The 23,393-nt window shown below is 35.4% G+C and overlaps 2 protein-coding genes across 3 annotated transcripts; one reads left to right on the top strand and one right to left on the bottom strand.

Annotated features, from left to right (window-relative positions):
• The first annotated feature begins 1,947 nt into the window (after positions 1 to 1,947).
• LOC123503574 (little elongation complex subunit 2-like) lies at positions 1,948 to 17,928 on the top strand. Of its 2 annotated transcripts, none has more exons than XM_045253463.1 (15): positions 1,948 to 2,341; positions 5,022 to 5,196; positions 6,119 to 6,205; positions 6,492 to 6,668; positions 7,071 to 7,202; positions 7,856 to 7,987; positions 9,579 to 9,711; positions 11,188 to 11,343; positions 11,783 to 11,951; positions 12,174 to 12,690; positions 13,767 to 13,907; positions 14,017 to 14,155; positions 16,077 to 16,308; positions 16,840 to 17,003; positions 17,341 to 17,928. In XM_045253463.1, exons 1-15 carry the CDS (start codon positions 2,286 to 2,288, stop codon positions 17,448 to 17,450), a joined length of 2,520 nt encoding a protein of 839 aa, XP_045109398.1. In that variant the 5' UTR covers positions 1,948 to 2,285; the 3' UTR covers positions 17,451 to 17,928. The 2 variants fall into 2 exon arrangements, with proteins under 2 accessions (XP_045109398.1, XP_045109399.1); XM_045253464.1 differs by having other exon boundaries at positions 1,949 to 2,341; positions 11,801 to 11,951.
• An 846-nt stretch (positions 17,929 to 18,774) lies between these two features.
• Positions 18,775 to 22,730, bottom strand: LOC123503575 (Krueppel-like factor 11). Its single transcript, XM_045253465.1, has 3 exons — positions 22,551 to 22,730; positions 20,850 to 21,305; positions 18,775 to 20,320 (listed from the first exon to the last, which is right to left on the bottom strand). Exons 1-3 carry the CDS (start codon positions 22,608 to 22,610, stop codon positions 19,232 to 19,234), a joined length of 1,605 nt encoding a protein of 534 aa, XP_045109400.1. The 5' UTR covers positions 22,611 to 22,730; the 3' UTR covers positions 18,775 to 19,231.
• Positions 22,731 to 23,393: the final 663 nt, after the last annotated feature.

The following is a 23,393-nucleotide window of genomic DNA, read 5'->3' as shown; positions in this document are numbered from 1 at the left end:
TGGTGAATTCGAACCTACGCGTGGATGTCTGCCCGATCCCACGCTCACCACCTTATCGACTACGCCACCGTCTCCCTTGAACACTTGTTAGTTCTAAACAACCTCAAGACATGCAATAATAATTACAAAAGCAAATGAACACATCGGCAAGGGCTATCGTGGATATCAGCAGGAGCAAGGAGATTAGATTGGAGAAAGCGGCACGCGCCTATCCCACTGTACTAAAAAGTGAAACCAGTGGGCGGAGCTTACGATCGCAACTTCCACCCAAAACATTGGCCCCTCTCTGTGTTAAGCAGCGGGAAATTGCTACTTTCTTTTTTTTTATAGAGGAAAACTAAAAAAGAATTGCTGGTTTGACTTATGGAAACCACATTATAGTTTAAATGTCATGTAGACCTATTAATAACGGTGTTATTGCGAAATCGTTACAATATTGAAAGAAATGCAGCAGACCATTTCCGGGAAAAATTATGGCAAAAAGATTGTTTTTCCTCGTATATCACATGGCAAGGAACAAATTGTGAAGTAAAATTACAATGATTGGTACTTTTTCCAATGCCCAATGACATGAAACCACACATCATTCTAAATAAAAGCTAGAGAGAGAGAGAGAGAGAATGTATAATATGTGAGGTAATGGGTGAGGTATCATAGGCGTGTGTGATGCTGTGGGCGTGTTGGTCTGCTGGTGGTTGTCTTAGTGGGTGTTGGTGGGCGTATGTGAGGTAATGGGTAGGGTATCATAGGTGTGTGTGTTGCTATGGGTGTGTTGGTGTACTGGTGGGCGTCCTAGGTGGGCTGGTGGTGGTAGGCGTGTTTTGATGCTGTGGGCGTTCTAATGTGGTGGCGGCAGGCGTATATGAGATAATGGGTAGAATAGGTAGAATGGCACTGAATGCTCCAAGGTACACAGCAGTATAAGCTTTGAGAGGGGATATGGGATGGAGTACCTTTAGGGAAAGACTAGTTAAAGCCACACTTAGATACAAGGTCAGGCTGCAAAGAATGGATGAGGAAAGAATAGTGAGGAAGGTGTACCTGTGGAATGAAAGTGGGAGTCAGTGGAGGAAGAGGTGCATGAGAATGACAGAGAGGAGGTTTACAAGTGGCATGGGGGATGAGAATGGCTGGGAAAAATCAAAGTGAGCGTGAATGGATCGTGACAAGAGGAGGCAGGGTAGGAACTGAATGGGATGCAAGGAAATAGAAGAGTGAGATAGACAGAGAGGTGAAGTGGGTGGGACTGAATATATGGAAGAATGGGATGGAACGAAAGAGTACCCTGGAATGGTACAAGGAAAAGGAAGCCCTGATGTATGAAAGGTGGTATGATGGCAGCCTGGGTGGTGACCTTCTCTTCCGAGCTAGGGCACAGTGTATGGATGTGAATGCAAGGAACTACAGGTGGTCTGAGTCCCGCAGCAAGGTGTGCCAGATGTGTGACATGGGGGAGGACGAGACGGTGGAGCATGTCATGCTGGAGTGTGAGAAGTATGAGAGAGACAGGCATGAGATGATGCAAGTGATCTTGAGTGAATTAGGGCATAATAGGAATGAAAGAGTGGAGAAGACAGGAAGAGAATGGATGGTGTTGCTGCTGGGACTGTGTAGAGAGACGAGTGAAAGGATGATGGAGGCTGTGAAGGAGTATCTGGAAAGAATGTGGCGAGCGAGGTGTAGGGATCATTAACGAAGAGAAATGCTACTTTTTTCTTTCTTTTTTTCTGTTTTGTCTTTTTTGTCCTCTACAGGAGCAGCCGATCCAAAGGCCTGGCTCTGGAGCGATCCCGAGCCACCTGTAGCATCAAGATCAAGATCAAGATCAAGGCTGCACAAATACCTGCTGTGAAAGAGTTCCTGGAGAGAATGTGGCGTGCCAGATGCAGGAACTAGTGGTGTGAAAGATGGTGATTGCCCTCTTTGTTGTCTGGTGTTCTTTATGTTCCCTACAGGTGCTGCCGATACAAAGGCCTGACCCAGAAGAAATTCTGCGTCACCTGTACCATCAAGATCAAGATCAAGACCACTCAGTCTTTCAAGACCCTCAACCTCACCAAGACCTTCCTACATTAAATAAATCAACTTCACCGCATATAGTCTGAACACATCACCACCGCATACCGCACCTTTGGGGCACTAGAGCCAGTGACACACAGCCTGCACAGCCCCAACAAACTCCCAAGAAGAAGACCTGTTTGTTATTCAGGAATTCGCTCTCAATAATAGCTTCCTTTTACGTATCTTCTGTTTGAAAGACTGCTCAATGAACTGTAGTATTTTTAATGAATGTGTCTGTGATGAATAGAAAGTCTGTCACCTTCATACCAGGAATTTTCAGGTGAGAGTACCGATGGATGTACTGTATGAGTCCTCCAGTGTAAACACCACTCTCACTCGCCTTATCTCCTGGCAAGTGTATCGGTGTGTTTGTTGGGTCAATTTGCTGTTTCACCCATCCATGGAGTCATATGTGGCCAATGTTTTATCTTTGGTGGGAAATGTAGTGAAATGATTGATGGTATATGTCATTTCCGTTGCAAATTAATGTTTTTCGAGTTACATTTTTTATTTCCAGTTTCTGCCTACCTCTCATTCCCAACGATCTTGGGAGATCTATGGCGAATCTGGATTTTTGGGTCGGGGGAGCATTAAATCAAGTAGTGTGAGGTACAAAAAGGTAGGATATCATTAAATTGCATTAAAAACAGAATAGTAAACAAAACATAACTTAGCCTAGCCTTTGGTTAGATTAGATTTTAAGGTTGAGTTTTGTTTAGTATCATTTGTGGTGCATGGTGTAACGGATACAGCCTGAAGCATAACATTAGCAATGCTGCCTGATTTAAATAAACCAATAACTGCATCCACCCATCACCCATGCTATTAAAGTATTTTCAGTTATTTTTTTCTTATTGTTATTTTGTTGATTTCAGATCTCTTTTGCAATTAACATTATTTCATGTAATGCTTCCCCACCCAAAAATCCTGATTTCCATATATCCTCTAAGATCTTTGTGAATGAGAGGTAGGCAAAAGTTGGAGTTAAAAAAACAACCATAACTTGAAAATTATTAATCTGCGATGGAAATTACATATACCATCAATTATTTTACTGCATTTCTCACCAGAAAAACATAAACCACATATCAGATTCCATAGTTGAATGAAACTGCAAATTGACTGTTTGTTGGAATTGGAGATTGATCTGTATGTAATTTTTGTCCACATGTGTCAATCTGCTGGCTCTCCACAAACCATCACTGTTCAAACTTCAGTACATTCCATTTTTTTTTTTTTTTTTTTTTTTTTTTTCATTTTTTATATATATCATTGTAGTGGAGGTAGGAACCCTTACTTTTGAGATTTTGCAACCTGTTTATTAATCATATACCAAGTGGATTTTTAGTTCTGTCCAGTATATATCTGTATCATACACTTGTGAGATTTTGTATACTGCTAATGAATCACACCAAGCTAACACATAAAAGAATATGGGGAGAAAAAATGGTCAGTTTGCAGTTTCACCCAACCATGGAATCTCGGATGTGGCTTATGTTTTTTCTGGTGAGAAATGTAGTGAATTGATCAATGGTACTGTATATATAATTTCTGCCACAGATAAATATTTTTGGAGTTATGATAGTTAGTTGGGAGAAATTATAAATTGTCCCCCTAAAAAAGCATTACAAGGTCTTTTAGGAGGTAATAATGTTGGGTTTGGTTAGTAACTCTTGTGGAAGTCCAGCCCCCTCTCCCTTGCCCCACTTAAAAGTTTTAATGTTAGGCTTTGTTTAGTAACCCTTGGGGGATCTGGTGGGGCACAGCCCTGTGGCTAGGTTATGGTTTGGTGTTGGGTTAGTTAGGCTTAGGAGTTTTTACTAAATATGGTGGATACAGCTAGAGACATAATGATTTGTTGACAACACTACTCAACAATAACAAAGCAATGTGCCACTGCCTCCATCATCAAAGTATTTTCTGGGTTTTTTTTTTTTATATGATTTTGTGGATTTCTGACCTCTTTTGTAATGCACATTACTCTATTTAATGCTTCCTCACCCAAACACACTGACTTCCTACAGGTCTCCTAAGATCATTGGGAATGAAAGGTAGGCATAAGTTGGAGTTGAAAAATCAATCAAAACTCGACGGAAATTATATTTGCCATAAATCAAATCACTACATTTCTCACCAGAAAAAAATATGCCACTTTCCATGGTTGGGTGAAACTGCGAATTGACCCAAAAAATTCAATTTTACTTAATTTTGCCTGGATTACTCAAAGATGTAAACTTTTTGTAACCTTCACTTTTTGAATATTATGATGAAAATAATTAAAATGATTTCCATGTAGTTTTAGCCTAAATTTTTTGCTAAATTTGTTCAAGTGCACATATCTATAACAAGTTAAGATTCATAAAATATGCATACAAATCTACCAGAAAATTTTTTTTCATTGTTATGCATGACACTGAAAAAAATTGAGCTTAACTAAACCTACCTTACCCTAACCTAAACTAAGTAAACCTAGTCTATCTTATTGGTCTTCAGTTACTTCATTACTGGAACTATCTTTGAGAAGAATTAGAGATGGCTAAGCTTTGTCATTTCTGTGAACTTTTCTTACTGCCTTGAATTAATTGCAATCACAGCCACTAAACTTTCAAAACTTATTCAAAATCAAGGTCTTTGTCCCAGTCTTGCAGAATACAATCCACCTATTGAGTGATTTTTGGGTTAATGTTTACTATCAGTCTTTGTCAGTAGTGCATCACTTGAATACATCTCGTAATATACTTACTGTTCTTCATTTTTATGAAATTTCCTTTGTGCACTCAGCTATTATTGATTTTAAATAAGTATGCCTTGAAAATTCAAGGTGGAAGTTTTTTATTGGTTTGATGTTTGTAGCATTTACAGTAGGTTGGGAATTTTGTTTTGTAGAGGTAAAGTATGATCTTTACATTTATTAATAAATATACATATATTGTGGAGTTAAGAATGTTGTTTATTTTCAGAGCACAGCATGTTGATGACAATATTCAGAAAGATGAACCATTTGTTTCTGAAGAATCACTGCAACAGTATTGCAGCCTCTTTGCTGTTGATGGTGTCCCCAGTAATATTAGGGAGGATCCATATCTAGCTGAAATAATAAAGTTTTCTGATGAAGATTTAGACAATATAGCACAGGTAATGGTAATTATTGAAATGAATACTACAAAGATAGTAGTGGATCTCATACCATTATTGTATTCATCTTTTGAACATTCAAACATTTATGCGGTCAAAGCTGACCAAGTATCACTTCAGCATTTGTGGTAATGTTCTTATTTCAGATTTACTAAATATCCTGATGTGGCAAAGTTTCTAGTAACCTGTTTTTCATGGCTAATTCATTCAGTTTTCAGCTTTTTTTTTTTTTTTTTTTTTTTTTTTTTTTCATGATGCTCCCAAAGCAGCAGAACTTTGAGAGTATGATTTATTTTCAGTCAAGTTTTTTTTTTCCCTCTATTTTTCATCATTAAGTACTATGTAGGAATTTTCATTTCTTAACCATTCATAGACTGTTACAAAATTATAATATAAGATTTTTTTTTTTTTTCAGTTATGTAATTTTTCTGCATTGGAACATTTAGAAAAGGGTTTCATTGTTCTCTCTTGGTATTTTACTTATCAGGAACAAACATTTGTTGTGTTCAAAGAAAATTTTGTGAGCTTTTCTACATTTGGCAGTTACATAACCATTCAGGAGGAAACTTTTCAGCTAAGAAATGTTAATTGATTGCTTTCTATTATCTTTTTTTTTATTGTGTAAAACATTATCTAAATAGTTTTATATTCTCTTTACATAATTGAAGTTGAATGTTGCTGAGTTCACAGTTCCTAAATACCATATTTAGTCTCTTTAGTAAATTTGGGTTTTATGCATGTATGGACTCTAGGATAATAGGATTAGGAATTTGTGATCATTATTTAGATTTGGGACTTCAATGGTGCGTGGTTGTTCATGTAGCTAGAATCATGAATATTTTTCATATGTAAATATTCAGTTCTTCTCACTCACGGGAATAAGTTTGATGTGATGAATTATAGTAATTTTTATTTTTTTCAGGTTCAGAATCAACGACAAGAACGACAAAGGGAAGAAGAAAAGGAAATAGAAGAAAAGGAAAAGGCAGAAAAAAAGGCTAATAGCAAGGTTGATTGATTTAAATTTTGTTATATTAATAATTTTCCCTGAAAATGATGAGAACTACTGGACAGTATGTTTGTGCTGTGATTGATTTGATATCTTGTAGCATTTTTTTTTTTCTATTTTGTATGTTACACAAGGTGTAATATAGAGAATCATTCAATGCCATGGCTTGGGCATATATTGAACAGTTTTGCTCATAGCTTGTCAAGAGGTGAATAGGAAGATTCTCTGTAGGGTATTACCCTGTTATACAGTTATACTTATATGGATAATATATATTTATTGTCAGGTGGATCAGATTTTCAAGGAGAAAGCCTTCTACTTAAAAAAGCAGTGCCCTGTAAAAATACCATACAAGTCATCATTAACGCACGAGGAACACGCTGCCTACCTGCAAGTATTTCTCCGCCTCAAAAAAAAATCAACCACGAGTGGAGCAGAAATACCAGGATATGATAATTTTCTGGTAAGAATATGTAGAGTCTCTCTCTCTCTCTCTCTCTCTCTCTCTCTCTCTCTCTCTCTCTCTCTCTCTCTCTCTCTCTCTCTCTCTCTCTCTCTCTCTCTCTCTCTCTCTCTCTCTCTCTCTCTCTCTCTCTCTCTCAATGATCAATTAATTAATTTAATAGATAAGCATAAATAAATTGATATTAATTTGAGTAGTTTATTATATGTTCCACAAATATTAAGCTCATTATTGTAGCTGCACTATTGATTTATTTTTGTAAAATGCAAATATATTGACAACATTGAAGATTTGCACTTCTGCTGTGAAAGCAGAGTTTATATAAAACAATCATTGAATAAATAATATCATTTGAGGTACTTTTCTTACATTCTAATTTCTGTTTAATGATATTTTTGACAGAGGCTTCAAAACCGTGTTTTTGAAGAACAAGTAAATTTTATGAAGTTTTCACATCAGGTTGCAGTACTTGAGCTTCAGGCATACAATACCATCCCAGGAGTTATCAACAAATACATTGATGAATATTTTCAGGTAATTATCCAAGCATACATCCACTTCTATCAGTTTTACTGAACTTTCATTACTGATTGAAAAAATAATGCAGTCATTGAAGCTGACTATTCCAGTACAAACAATGTTTTGTACACACATACATATATGTTACACTTGTAAGACATGTTCCATTATAACTGTGCTGGTTTTTACCTCCACCTTAAACCAAGGGGTAATTTTTGCTTCATTTCGTTTTGACGCAAAACTACAGATGTGGAAGGAGATATAACAGAGTATTTTCTCACTATATTATATATATATATATATATATATATATATATATATATATATATATATATATATATATATATATATATATATTATTTTTTTTTTCCACTATATCTATTATATATATATATATATATATATATATATATATATATATATATATATATATATATATATATATATATATATATATATATATATATATATATATATATATATATATATATATATATGTATGTATGTATAAATATATATATATATATATATATATATATATATATATATATATATATATATATATATATATATATATATATATATATATATATAAAAGAAAAACTCTTTTCATACTCTATTCCAGGATGTTTCTTAGATTAACACATTCATATATTCAATCATTCCAGCATCGCTGCAAGAGAGCATCCAAGTATAAGGAGCATTACACCACAGAACAGCAGATACCCATTTGTCCGCTGGATCATGAAAAAAACTTTGGCAAATTGTCTTTTACACACATTGGTCATCTCTTGAGTTTGGTGAGTTTAGTACAAATATCCTCACAGTATTTATTCTGTTCCTTGCTCCTTGTAACTCCCTTGTTGGCTAGCCATGGCAGAATACTCTATTTATTGCTGGGCATAGTACATCCTTTCACTTTTGTTCTGTTCTCATTCTAACAATAACTGCAGTTACCTCACCTTGTACAGGCAACCCCCGCTTAACGAAGTTTCACACAACAAAATTTTGCTACAACGAAGGTTTCATTTTACTACCATCTGCTCGTTTAACGAACACCAAACTCGCTTTAACGAAGTTTTATCCAGGTAATTTTTACCAAGTTTGAAAGCCCCGCCGTGTCACGCAAGCCGACAGGCTTTTGAATACACGAGCGCCTCTCGTAGACAACACGCGCACCACTCACTCCCCCTGTTCAAAACAATAACAGCGTCAGCAGCAGCTGTCTTCCCTCACTCAACTTACCACCAAAATGTTGCCTAGCATTGCTAAGAAGACCAGGAAGTCTATTACTCTCAAAGTAAAGCTGGATATTATCACAGACACGAGAGAGACAAGAAAACTAATAGCATTGCCACCATCTTGACTCCATCTACTGTCTCTACTATTTTCAAGTCAACAGACTTTATTAAGAAGGCTGGTGAGATCGTTATGGTGGTTCCGGCCATGTTTGTCTTTCAGAGGAAAACTGGGATGGCTATTGTCTACACACTGTGATGAACATGAGGGCAGGTAATTAGCAGGAAACTGGATACCTAGCAACTAGATGTGACCTTGAGTTACTGAAGTAGTGTTGCTACTGCGTAATCACACATTTATCTTAAAGATGCAGGCATCCACAATTTTGAAATAGGTGAGAGTATGTTGAATATATAGCGTTTAGAGTTTAGAAGAAGGTCACAACTTCAACCGTTGACACTGTATTAGATATGCAAAACTAGTTATTCTGAATTATATGTCCAGCAGAAATTAAGTTAAAATGTCATATAGACTTTAAAGTGATGTGTTGAGAAGGTTACAGTTATAAAAGTGTTTTCATGGAAAATGTGACAAGTTATGTGTTTGTAAGATAGTTCCTAGTCATCTTTTGATACATGTGTAAATTATATTTATGGTGAAATAAACAGCAGCATTTATGAATAATCTAGGAAAAGAGAAAAAATGGGATCATAATGATGATGTTAGGTTTTAAGAAATACATTAAAAAAGACAACCTGGTAAAGCTTTAGCTATTTACTCTAAGGCAAAGGAAAAGGGAGATGTGATTGTCATGTTCAAAACAACTAGTATAAAGTAAATAGAGAGAATTTTTATGGTGGAAGCTGATAATATGATATTATGCCCTCATCATTATCATACATCCCTGTAGGTGTTTGGTCAGGGACCCATGGAAATGTAAGCTACTGGATAACAACATACTATAATGAAATATTCTGATAGATATTGCAATGTATTCTGATTTTTTTCTTTTTTATATGCTTATGAAGTAGAAAAATGTTTGTATGCTAAGAAATTGCTCTTAATTGGAGAACATTAATGACTAAATCATTTTTTGTTATTTTGAGATTGAGATGCATTCTTTATTCATGTTGTGTTTATATCTGCTCACAGGGAACCTTACCCTTAATAATGATTCCACACAAGTTGGGGTCATATACTCTCAAGATTGATGAGACTGTATCTGAGAGAGAATGTAGAGCACAAAGGATGGTTCAGGACAGGAATGTACTGAATGACACCCCAGGTAAGGAGTGGGTTGTACATTTTAACTTGATTTCTCTTAGCACCATTTTTCTATTTCAGGAAAATATTGATAAATTAGAAAGCATGGAGCTCTGCTAATCTTACTTATCAAGACACTTTTCCTTTAACTCAACACATTTTTCTACATATGAAGCACCGCACATTTATATGGAGACATGGAGACAGGACACTATGAGTCCTGCTTAAACCCTGTACAATACAACTAGGTAAATACGTTAAGAATATCAGAAAACGGCGTCAAAGTTTCTGAACCTTCAAAGACGTCTTAGTTATTTCAAGATATCTTATTAATTTCTTCCTTTTTTTTTTTCTATAGGAGCTTGTAAAAAGTACAATTCAGTGAGGAGTATATTTTTTATGTTTTTATCAGTGCCATTGTTTTAATACATTTTCTGACACTATTATGGTTTAATATTTGAGTATTTCTGACATAAGTATACCATAAACTTTATTTGCCCTACCAGAATGATGGCCACACATTGTTGCACCATCTTTTTTAATAGTATTACACTGTAGATTGACATAAATCTGTTGCTATAAACAGAAAATCTATAGTATCACAGAGGAAATCTATTGCTATAAACAGAAAATCTGTAGTTTTACAGAGTAATCAATTGCAAAAGCTTGCATGAAGGAACTCTGTTGTCAGTGTTTCACCAGTCAGCTGCTTGGTTGCTGGAAGTTCATTGCGCCAGATCGTCCACTAATTGGTTGCTGGGTGAGCTTGGCTTAACGTCACCTCTGTTATTCCCTCCCTACCCTGCTCCCCAAGATACAAACTCTTTATTTAGTAGGAGTGAGGGAACACACATTTTTGGAGGGACACTTCTAATGGTGTAAGAGTCACATCCATTACCACTGGATAGAAGAAAGATGAAGATTGTGGTACTATATGCAGTAAACAGAGTTTGGCCAAGGGTAGCACATGATTCCCTTTCTGTGTTTCATATATATGTGACTGCTAATATATGCAAAGTACACTCCATTTTTTATTCAAAATACTGAAGACTATAAGGCTTGATGTTTAGGTATGATTTGCCCAAAGCTTTAGGTTGCTAGGGTAGTAAGCATTATTTTGTACCTACAAAGCATTGTAGTGTCATGATCATAATTTCATCTTCCTCATGCATATGGTGCTTAGTGCTATAACCACTATTTCAGTTTCAGTGTCCTGTGTTAATTCGTACAGTATTGTCCTTTGTCAGAGATACGGGTTTTGTCAGGGTGCATTTATTTATTTATTATTTTGTTTTTGTTTTTTGTTTACCTTGTGTATAAGAAATTTACAAATTGTTTCATATATATTTTATGTTCACTATTATGATGATAATACAATTGATGTTATTTTGAGAGAGATGGTTATTCTACTAGTTTTCTCTTTCTGTTTTATGTATTTCATTTAGTAAGGATTAGTTATATGGATGATAATAAAAATGATGAAATTTCTACTTTACAGTGAGTGCTGATCGCAATGCAGAGTACCTGGCTCAGCAGCACCGGGCAAATATTGTAATATCAACTAGTGCTTTGAAAGTTCTTGCTGATAATCATGGTCCAAATTTTGATAAAGAATGGGATATACCTGTGGAGGTGAAGTCATACATGATAAAAGGTGAAAATTTACATTTGTTCTTTTCCTAGTTCCTTGTTTTTTTTACTACAATTAGGTATTGCATCAGTTTCTTCAATTTTATTTTCTATTAATGAAAATCTCAGTTTCAGATAATGGTTGTATCTCCTTTAATTATGCTCTTTATTTTTATGCTTGTGTTGCGTTGGCATAAACATTAAAATGCATTGGAAAGAAGTGCCCACACATATTCACTCATTCATTTAACTTGCTGAATTCAGAAGTTTTAGTATGATTATAAGTTAGACATTTTGTTGTCAAACAGTTGACTTTGAGAAATGTAGGATAAGGAATATTATTAACATAAGAGTGGACAAGGAGAATGGGAGAAGAGGCAAGAGTGTGTGTATGCGCACACGTGTGTTTATACGAAACAAGTATTTAACTCATTTTTGAAAAAAAAAAATTTTTCATCTTTTAGATTTTTCTCTCCAAGCAGATCCTGATGGAAACCAGACCCAACACAGAGTGGTATATATTGACAAACCAATGCCCAAGAAGATCTGGACACCATTAGAGAAGAAGCAGTTGTTTTTTAAGAAAGCAAGCTTGTCACATTTTACCAAAATCATGCGTAACAAAATGTTCAGGTAAGGTTGTTAGTAGTGGAATGTTGATTTAATATTACTTACAAGCCCATAACACTAGAATGTGTTAAAATTCCTAGTAACTTTGCTTTCTGTGATCACAAGCATTTACTTTTGACATTCTTAATTATAATTGCTCATGAGTGCTTTTCATTTAGAAGGACATCACTCCTGTGCAAGAGACAAATTATTCCTGAAGGGAATAACAATTTCATATTTTTACAGAATGGCAGCTCCAGCTGTTTTCCGGTACTCGGAGACCAATATAAATGACTATGATGCTACATCAAGAACTGTTGCTGAGTATGATGATCCCTTTTTGGATCTTACTGATGCAACTGACAATGATGTCTTTGGAAGTGAATCTTTAGAAAAGAGGAAAAAAGAAACATATTCAAAGAAAAGAAAAGCAAATAATAAAACAGTCAATAAATCTCCAGTTTCTGCAAAATTGTCAAGATTAGAGACAGATAAGCTACCAGTTCCTGAAGGCAAAATACAAGAGGATGGAAATCCAAAAGTAAACTCTCAAGATGACACAGAGCAAGAAACTTTTGATGAAAGTAATTCAAAGCATTTTTTGGACAGTTTATTGAGCTTACAAAATTCTTTGTTGAAACCTTCACACACTCCAGCAGGCAATGAAACTGAAGCTCAGAAGGATAAAACATCCAAACCAAACAGATCTCAACCAAGACCTTGGACTAATAAACTAACCACAAATTGGATGAATGCTTTTGAAGTAAGTATCCTGGAAATATTCTTTTACTACTTGCCCTTGGGAATCTCTCTCAAGGCTTGTAATCACAATACCCTCCATATATATCTGTTCCTACCTGCATCTCATTGTTGCACACTTCAGTAAAACAAGATTAGTTAATCTGAATGAAATGAGAGGAATATAATTTTATACTGAATATTGTATTATTACTTTCATGATGTTAGGAGTTCATTGTATTTTTCAAAGCTGGAATGCAAAATAATTTCCATCAAATTAAGTTCTTGTTTGACCTTTTCAGGGACCGCAATGCATTTGTGAAAATTAGGCCATAGATTATAAAAGAAGGGAAATTTTTATTAAGGGAAAATTTGTAAGTTGGTAAATTATCAATAAAAAGATAAAACTGAAATTGTAAATATTCTATAAAATTTTATGTGCCATCATAGTAAATTCATGGTACATATGATTTGATATACTCTTCACACATTCTGTTGAACTGTGCATCCATCTAAATTTGCAGCTCTCCCATGTCATCAACACTTCTTTGTGACCAAAGACTTATTGAAGTCTCCTACCATATTCATTTCTTGTTCCAATCATATTAGAACAATGTCATGCTCAATATTTTTCACATCATCTTATTTCAAAATCACTTGCCCATCAATATCCTAAGTATTTTCTCAGTCAGCATTCATCATCCTCAGTTCATATTCTTTTACAACTCTTATAGCTATTAAAACTTTGTGTTATTCATGTGAAAATATTCTTTCTGCCACCCTCCTGTTGCTTCTCATATAAATACCTTTTACAGAACTTTTTTTTTTTTTCATGTATCCATTTTACAATATCCCAGCCCTCTTTAGTAGTGACAGTTCATATATACACTTCTTCAGTTGTAGCTTTGTGTAGCTTTTATTTCTTTCATTTCAACATTTACATTTCTTTTTCATACCATCCACTCATTTCATATCAAAAACCTCTCCTTTGCATCCTAGCTCACCATTCTCAAACAATTACTTATTTTCCTTAATGACACCTTAATAATGATAGCAGTGTGTGTTCTAATTTTACAAACTAATGCACTTTTAATCCTTCAGCCACACTTATGTCCTGGTTGGACTGGTAAGAATGTGCACTATCAACTTTTCTCCTTGGGTCCAGATGCTGGTCATTCCAATACTCCCTTACGCATCCTTGTGAGAAGTAACCTTCATGGTCTTTCTCACTTTAAAAAAGAGGTAAAATGTGTGAATATGTGTTTATAATATTTATATACAATTTTCAGGTGACCTGCAAATAATTTTTCCTTTTATTTTTCTTGAATTTGACTATATGTATGTTTTTCAGCCAAAGAAGTGCAAAACATATGTTACTTCCACAAAGATTGAAAACCAACCATATTTTGGATGTGAAGTAAGCACATTATCTGAAATCACTCAGCAGTGGATTCAACTTTTGGTTCGACCAAATACATCTCTCCTTCTTTGTGAGTATGTTGAATTAGTTTGTGTGTGTGTGTGTATTTACCTAGTTGTATTTACCTAGTTGTAGTTTTCCAGGCGCTGGGCTTTATGCTCGTGTGGCTCCGTCTCCATATCTACACTTATCCAATTTCTCTTTAAAACTATGCACACTCGTTGCTGACACCACTTCCTCACTCAAACTGTTCCAAGTCTCAACACATCTTTGTGGGAAACTATATTTTTTAAAATCTCTCAGACATCTTCCCTTCCTCAGTTTCTTACTATGCGATCTTGTGCTTCTAATGTCATATTCTTCTCTCAGGATTAGTTTCTCATTATCCACTTGATCCATTCCGTTAATCAATTTATAAACTTGTATCAGATCCCCTCTCTCTCTCTCTTCTCTGTTCCAGGTTGGTAGATCCATAGCTTTTAGTTTCTCCTCATATGCCATCCCTTTAACTTCTGGAACCATTCTTGTAGTCATTTTTTGTAGTCTCCAATTTCCTTATGTTTCTTTTTATTGGGGGTCCACACAATGTTTCACTGTTTGATCTGCTGCCTTCTCCTCATCTAATTCCGTCATCAACTCTTTTATTTCAAGCTTGGTTACTTTAATCTCTTTCATATGGATAGTCTCTCTATTACCCTGTGGTCTTTCAAATTTGGATTCCTTAGTAAAGACATCGTGAAATTTATTATTTAACAGTTCTGCCATACTTTTAGGGTCTTCCACCATCCCGTTCTCTCCTTTTAACCTTTCTATTGTTTCTTTTTGCCTTATTTTTCCATTTATGAATCTCTAGAACAATTTTGGTTGTTCCTTACATTTTTCGGCAGTGTCCTTTTCATAGTTCCTTTCTTCTTCCTTTCTTACCTTAGCATATTCATTTCTTGCTGTTTTGAAGTTTTCCTTATTTTCTGGATTTCTGTTTCTTCTCCACCTTTTCCATTCTCTATCTCTTTTCTCCTTTGCCCTAGCACACCTTGCATTAAACCAATCTTTCTTTCCTTCTTCTTTAAGTCTATATTTTGGGACATATTCCCTGACTTCTGTTTTGTATATTTCCAAAAATAAGTTATACTTCTCTTGCACTGTGTCTGAGTTTTCCATCTCCTCCTAGTTTACGTTTTTGAAATAGCTCGAGGTTCTCAATATCAGCCTTTCTGTAATTTAATCGGTCTCCTTTGTATGATTTGTCTCTTATCTTCCTTTCCCTCTTCTATATCCATTTCTAATTTTACATGGTCACTCTTTCCCAATGTGTGTGTGTGTATGTATGTATGTATGTATGTATGTATGTATGTATATATGTATTTACCTAGTTGTATTGTACAGTGTTTGAGCCATGTTCATAGTGTCCTGTCTCCATGTCTCCATTTATCCTGTTTTTCTTTAAAGTTATGCACATTATGTGTTGTAATAAATTCATCACTCAATGCATTCCACTTTTCCACCGTTCTATGTGGAAAACTGTTTTCCAACATCCTTCACATACTGCCTCATCCTAATCTTCTTAACTTATTCTCTAGTCTTTGTAACTTTTTCTGTCACCAGCATTGGGTCTCTCTTATCTATTTTTCAATGCCATTTACTATTTTATACATTGTTATTAGGTCTCCTCGTTCTCTTCTATCTTGTAAGGTTGGGAGTCCCATTTCCTTCAGCCTTTTTTTGTTAGGTTCTTTAGTTCCAGCACCATCTTTGTAGCTAGCTATCTTCTTCATCCGTTCTAATCTTCTTGTATCTTTTTAGAGCTTGTGACCACACCACTGTGTGTGTGTGCATATATATATATATATATATATATATATATATATATATATATATATATATATATATATATATATATATATATATACATTTTTAAGTTGTTCTACTATTATTAATTTTACTTTAAATAGGTTTATTCAGCATATGTTCACATCTTTGTTTAATTTCAGTTCGAGTGTGTAACAACTCAGGTGAGATTCTCATGACTGAAGAGAGAGGTTTGTCAGAGATCTTGAAGGATGGGAAACAATCCCATGTTGTATTTTGTTCTTCTCAGCCTTTAGCAACCTTTTATGCAGTATTTTCTACAGTACTTCGACAGCCAACAGGTCATTACCTCCTCCATCATGACCCTAACACTGAAGCTTTCATTCATTTGATGAAAGCAGTTGATCCTGACAAGTAAGTGAAAGAATTATAAAAGTACCCATCTCATGAGCTACTTATGTTTGTACATTTATAGTAAAGCTAAGAGTATATGTAGTAGCTTTGCATAGTTCCTGTACTCACCTCTATCTTAAAGCCATTGGAGCCTTTGGTTGATGATACATATCTCATACTGCAGGACACAGGCCTATTGTTAGTCAAAATTTATACAATTTCTCCTTAAGCATTTCAAAGTCACCCATATATTGACCAACTCAGAGGATGGATGAAGAGCTAAGGTGTTGTGCACTGACAAATGCCAGTCTATATTTAAGTTGTTATACACTCAGTAGATAATATATAAATAATTTGAGTAACAGAATGGCAGCCTAGAGATGGCACAAAATTAGATTGAGAGTTCAGGTAATAATTTTTTTTAAGGTGGCCTAAAGTAGATGAACAACTTTTGAAGAAGCTTTTGTTTCAGTTAAATCAAGAACACTGATAATTATGATTAGTTAGGTATTGCTTATATATGCTTGTTGATGTGCTTTTTGTCTTTTGCAGAGAAACATATTTGCAGGTGTATAATCTCCACAAGGCATATACAACAGTTTCAGTCAGTACAAAAAAGTATACTGCACCTCCTTGGGCATCAATAGACACACACATTCTTACACCATTTCATATGAAGCACATGAAAATTCCAGCAACTTTTCCCATGGACAATCGTAAGTATTCGATACTTAAATGTCAATTTCATATTGGGTAATGGGCAACAAATTTATTCCTTTCAGGTGTAGTGGAATCGGGGAATAGCTATTTCTTAGATTAGTTATACATTTGAATTAATTCTTTTATTCTGAACAATATTATTACTTTAGGATCCAGTTCATATAATGGAGATGTCCCTTTGGTTGTGTAATTTCTATTAATTTGTGACTTATATAGGAAAGCCTTGGTGTGTGTGTAATATATATATATATATATATATATATATATATATATATATATATATATATATATATATATATATATATATATATTGAATTGACTTATTATCAACAGCTAAAAAAAAACTGACCAAGGCAGAAAAGAAGAAAGTTCAATCAAGAGCCAAAAGCAAGAAAAGTCTGCAAGATTTGTATACTGAAAAAGAAGAACTTAGTGCATTTTGAAGACAAACATCAATCAGAAGTGAGTAAAGTTTGAATATATCACTGATACATACAGAATATTTTGTTAGAGAGAGAGAGAGGGAGGGGCTGCATTTTCCTGAGCTCTACATGAATCAGTTAATTTAAAGCTCATTCAGTGATTTTCTGATGGTTGAGTGTCATCAACTTGTTATGAAGTATTCTCTCATAACTTGGACACTGCTATGATAAATATATTACATTTATTTATTTAATTTTATTCCCTTAATGGCTCAGAAATGAATGATTTGCTGTGACTTCAGTAATGCAGGAAACAATTTAGGATGTATTTATTGGTATTTATTGTTATTGTTTATTGATTTTTTTTTAGTATCATGTGTCTTTGAACTGACAGCATTCTTATAGATATCTTTCAGTACTGTATATTCATGTTTATTTTTTTGAGAACTGATAGTTTAAATGTATATTACTGTAAATGTAAATAAATAAAACAAACAAATAAGAAGTTTCTGATTAATGGAAGGTGTAGTGGAATTGGAGAATAGTCATTTAATAGAGAGAGAGAGAGAGAAACACAATGAAAGGTGAAAATATTAGAATAGCAAGCATGGTAGTAAAGTAAGATGTAAATGAAAAAGCAAAGAGGATGATTTGTTATAATTGGTAGAAATGGACTTTTTTATTTTTTTATTTTTTTTTATGTAAGAGGGAATACCTGCCAAGGGCAACAAAATTGATAAAAAAAAAAAAAGGCCCACTGAAGTGCAGGTCCCCAAATAAATTGATGTCGTCAGAAGGAGACTCCAGGAATCAGTCAATTTTTTTTTCCAATTTTAAATTTTGAGTGAAGAATGTAATGTATGTGTGGTTAGATGCATGTAGTTTTGCTAGAAGGAAGAGAGCTGTCTTGTGAGGGCAGGCTGTGACTGACCTCTTGTGTTGTGAGACACAGAGAACGTTTAGTGAGGGCACAGCTGGCTTTAATGATAAGTTCACAGCACCACCTGAACCAGTGCTATTTATCTCACGGGGATTAATTATTGTTTCAGCAGGTGTCTATTGCCTCCTCTTACTACTATAGAATTTTCTAAAATGCTCTAAGAAGGTATAAGACATCAGGTATGTGTAATATAAGTTACTCATCATTGGTAGCAGACTTCAAGAGATAAACTGTTCTTAACACTCAGAATTAGTGAATGAATACACATCATATGTGAAGCAACTTGGACAAGTCATTTTGTCACTGTACCTTAAGGATGAGTACTACTGAAGTGTTGCCTTTGCATGTCTTGTGCAAACTTCCTTATAAACCATTATTATTTCTAGGATAAATAAAACCATTTCATTATCCCACTTTCAGTGGTTATATATATTACAAAGAATATAAAATCTTACATCTTTGGATGTGAAGAAATCACATACAACAAACAGTAAATAAATAAGTATCACATTAAATTTGGTAGTGTTTAAAATAATACAACTCAAGGACAGCAGTCTTTTTGCCTTTTTAAAGCACAAATTACATAATTTTTAATAAATTTACTTTGTGTATTAAACGTCTTAAAGACCATGAATTGCATAGGTACATAATTAACTTTGAAAAATTTACAAATTATATTGTTATATTGCTATTCTTTTTAAACATAATGTTCCCTTTACAAGGTTGAAAACTAGTAAAAACAATTCCCTTTATAACTTAATGAACATCAAAACCTTCATACTTAATCTAATCATTGGTCCATTAGTTAAAATAGAGTTTTCACTTTTACACTTTACAAATAGCACTTAATAGTAATACCCCCTTAACTTGTCATACCAAGTGAGATCTGGTCACTGGGATATGTTGGCACTGCCACAAAACTGATAGCAGGTGCAAGAGTCGATACTTTGGGTGCCACAGGAACACCAATACGCCGACGAGTGTGTCTCTTCATGTGTTTTGCCAGATGATCGGAACGCATAAATTTAGTTTTGCAAGAAGTGCATTCAAACTTCTTTTCTCCAGTGTGTGTTCGTTTATGACGCGATAATTCATCTGATCTAGCAAACCGCCTTTCACAGTTCTCCCAGGAACATTGGTATGGCTTTTCACCGGTATGTGATCTCATGTGTGATTTCAAATGAGATGACTTAAAATACGTTTTATCACAGTCTGTACATTTAAATGTTCTCTTCCTATCATCTTGAAGTGGTTGGGATGATTGGGTAGACAACAATATGGGAGAAATAACCTGAGATCCTGAAGCTCCATTTCCTCCGGGTGTAACAATTAAGTGAGTGATCCCAGTGGATGTTGTGGGAATCATTGTTGGTGACCCATTGATCTGGGCAAAAATCACTGAAGTACCTGAGTTTACAGGGATCAGAGATGGCATCTTTGGTGCAATAGCCACCAACTTATTGCTAGACTGTAAAGCTTTAGTTACTGGTGCATTTGGAGAGGGAGACTCACTGAATTTTTGTTCAGGTACAGCATGTTTTTCAACTAAACTTTCTTCAAAACATTCCTCACGGTCTGTGTCCTTTGAATCCACAAATATTTGCTCCTGTGCTGTATTAATATTTTTTGCTGGAGGATGGAGGTTTTGGTCATCAGTGCAGCTAAATTGAACTGGTGAAGGAGATAGTGACTCTTCATCATCACAGTTCCAGTAACAGTTTGACCCCAGTCTTGAATAGTCAGGGTCATACATCTTGCGCTCTGCTAAAGTTCTTGCCCTCTCAAAAGTTTGTTGTGGTTGTCTTTCTGCTTTAACAATGACTGACACTGGTACGCCTGATAAAGAAGCTGGTGTGGACGCCCGGGAGTCATAACTGGATGGGGCAGGACTGGGTGACTGAGGTGGTGTGCAAGGGATGTGGGGTGGTGTTTGATGAATGAAGCTCTGGAACTAGAAAGTTAAAATCATATTAATGGAATGTATTTAACATGTAAAGAAAATAATCTTTAGCTTTATTTTGACATGTTCTTTTAATCATGGTATTTGGCAAATGTTCTACATACATTGCTAAAAGCTGATCTGTTAAAATCAATACTCTTTCATTTGCTGTCATTTTATAATTTAATTATTTTGCAAAATTGTAGTATTTTGGAAATATCTTTATTACTATGGAAAACTGTTAACTCATGTTGATCTTTGAAGCTCTAACAAGACAAAGCTCCATTATATATATATATATATATATATATATATATATATATATATATATATATATATATATATATATATATATATATTTCATTAGAACTGTCAAGATGTATGTTCTCTCTTTCTAGAACAAACTTCCCAAGGATACATTCCCATATCCTTTATTTCAAGTAAATATTTATATAGTTCAGTGTGACTCAAGATACTTTGAAAATTTAACATGCATCTTTCACACAATATGTCTTAATTAATTTCTTGTTTAAAAACATACCTTGCCAAATTCATGGTCTCTGGAAGGTCGCCTCCTAAGGTTCAAGACATCACAGGTCTCTTCCACATCAGATTCCAGTGGATGATGAGGAGACACTCCTCCTTGTGAGGATGGTGGTGACGGTGGCAGCTCCAAAACAGTTGTATTACAGCTTTGATTGCTCCATCCAGCTGTCCCCAATTTGGAAAAGGACAGCAAAGCTTCCACCACATCGAGGTCATCAGCACCAGTTTGACTTATGTCTTGCCTGTCTTTATAAGTCAGTTGTGTGTCACTTAGAAGATTATTTCTTTTGTACTGTTCAGATCTTGGTCTGTAGTCATTAAGATGCGACCTGTTTAGAGGTGAATCTGGTGAATTAACTTCTGCGTTGTCATAAGGTTTCTTGTGAGCTGGATATTGTTCGCTGCAATGTAATCCCCACAATGCTTGCATCCTACTTTCGACAGTCTGCGCCTGAAATGAAAAAGGACAAAAAATAAAAATAAGCGAAGAACATTCAATATGTAATACTTAACCTAATATTCATATTAAATCCAACCCAATGTGTAATTACGTCGCTACCATACGCAATATTCAATTTCCAGTTGTTGATCATTCAGTACCGACTTTCAACCTTCAGGTTCACACACACGTGCACAGCGAAATGAGAAAAAATATGACAGTCGATTCATTTGTTTAGGAATGGTAATAGTTTAAGTTTCGTGGTCTTCGGAGCAAGATTTATAAAGTGAAAGCAATGGGGTCGTAACTCTGCGCCAGTAGAACCAAATTTCTAGCCCGCGCGTCCCAGCCAGACAGCACGGCGCCTGCCAGGCAGCCAGGGACTGCGAGCGCAAGTCACTAGTGTTACTCAGTAACGGGTTTTGCTCACTTATGTATACTACTTGGCAGTAAAGAAAAACGTGTGTGAGGGTGGTATACATGTAATGATGTATTAGTAGTACATATAACAAAATATCATGCTTGAAGAAAAAAAAAAAATGTAAGCATCACGTGATAGACATGTGAATGAACTTAGAATAGTTTCCCCCCCCCCCTCATCTCACGTTTCACAATTTCCATTCTAGTACTGTGAAATTGCGCATACTTAAAAAAAGAAAGAAAAAAAAAAAAAAAACGATATAACATTAGAATATTTCTTTGGGACCTTTAACTACATGCTCCGCAGCCTTTGTCTGACGGCTGAGGATGGCTATCGTGAAGCGGGAACTTTGAATGTTGAACTACATACGATTATGCGGTCTTCTTTGAACACTCGTTTTCTCACACCATTCCTAGATTTGAGACATGTACTGTATGCATGCACGAGAAGCTTCGAATATACGAACTATAATCATAAATACATGATGTTTGAAGGCGTAAAGCATACAGCCACCTATCACAGTATAACAATGAAGCTTTTCGCAGGTATGAAGAACCAAAGTCGCATTTCTAGACGTACACATTCGTACTCAAGATTATTCGAATTATCCATTGTTCTCTCTCCTCATTCGACTATAGGACAATCACGTCCATTGGCTTTTTTTGCAAGTCTTCGATCCTCACTGACTCATTCGAACGATACTGGGGGGAGATATAATTTTGACTGTTGAAATAGACCAAGAGAAATCACCATAGTTCTACGTAACTAACTTAAATTTTGTGATATTTCACTTCTCCCTTCAGTGTTTCCCATGAAGACAGCGGCGTGTTCAGTACCTTTGGGTTCCTGTTGTACTGCTGAGGACAAGAATGCTTTATCATAATTTGCTTCTTCATCTTGGGAATGCACGAAATCTAATGTTTGTAGTATTCCAGTTGTGACACTGCGACAATATTCCGTGCACCCACCACACATATCCACCAGGACACATATAGGGACGCGGTCTTCGTCACACGTTCAGCTGCCTCTCTCTCTCTCCCGAATAGCAGTTCCCGTGTGTCGCTACAACTTATATCTTTCACTATTATTTACTGGACACGCATGGATTTGCTTTACTGAGAAATTTAGTCATACTTGAGAAAGTCGTTAATTTGAAGAGCGTTTGCAGACTTACATGCTAGAAAATGGCTGATCGATTATAATAACAACTAACCTGAAATGTCTGTATTGCGAAGCTGTGCATTGCATTGGGTGAAGAGACGTGACGAGAAGGGCGGGTGGCGAGGCCGACCAATGAGAGATGTGGGCGCGGCCGCGGAACCAATGAGAGGCGGCCGTGATGGTTGTTCACGTGGACAGGCCGTGCTCTGCGTCCTCTCACCCTAGTCTGATCACGTGCACAGCTAGTGGAGCCTTGCCCGCTCCCACGCCCACTGCACTACGTTGGTTTTCACTCTTCTTCATAATCAATAGGAAAACTGGCAATCCTTTCTAGTCCAAACCTGGGTCAATATGGAAATGGTGTGAGAAATCGATGTTGTTTTTCAGTTTAAATGTGTTTATCATCACTTTTATTCTGTTACCAACATAGGTAGTTACTCGCTGAGAAGAAATTTCTATCCTCATGGTGAAAGGTTAGGTTATTATCTTAGAGGTTCGTTCAGAGCGTGAGTAAATCT

This window comes from Portunus trituberculatus, chromosome 14 (genome assembly GCF_017591435.1).
Source record: "Portunus trituberculatus isolate SZX2019 chromosome 14, ASM1759143v1, whole genome shotgun sequence".
In the NCBI taxonomy this organism is placed as follows: Eukaryota; Metazoa; Arthropoda; class Malacostraca; order Decapoda; family Portunidae; genus Portunus; species Portunus trituberculatus.
Note: the sequence above shows the minus strand (reverse complement) of the source record. Positions and strands in the feature narration are given on the sequence as shown.

Coding starts and splice junctions, on each gene's coding strand:
- LOC123503574 (XM_045253463.1), top strand. CDS start 2,286: ATGAATGTGTCTGTGATGAATAGAAAGTCTGTCACCTTCATACCAGGA. Junction 7,988..9,578: donor TTGGTCATCTCTTGAGTTTG/GTGAGTTTAGTA, acceptor ATCTGCTCACAG/GGAACCTTACCCTTAATAAT. Junction 11,344..11,782: donor GAAGTCATACATGATAAAAG/GTGAAAATTTAC, acceptor TTCATCTTTTAG/ATTTTTCTCTCCAAGCAGAT.
- LOC123503575 (XM_045253465.1), bottom strand. CDS start 22,610: ATGAAGAAGCAAATTATGATAAAGCATTCTTGTCCTCAGCAGTACAAC. Junction 21,306..22,550: donor AGTACAACAGGAACCCAAAG/GTACTGAACACG, acceptor TTTTCATTTCAG/GCGCAGACTGTCGAAAGTAG. Junction 20,321..20,849: donor GAGACCATGAATTTGGCAAG/GTATGTTTTTAA, acceptor TTAACTTTCTAG/TTCCAGAGCTTCATTCATCA.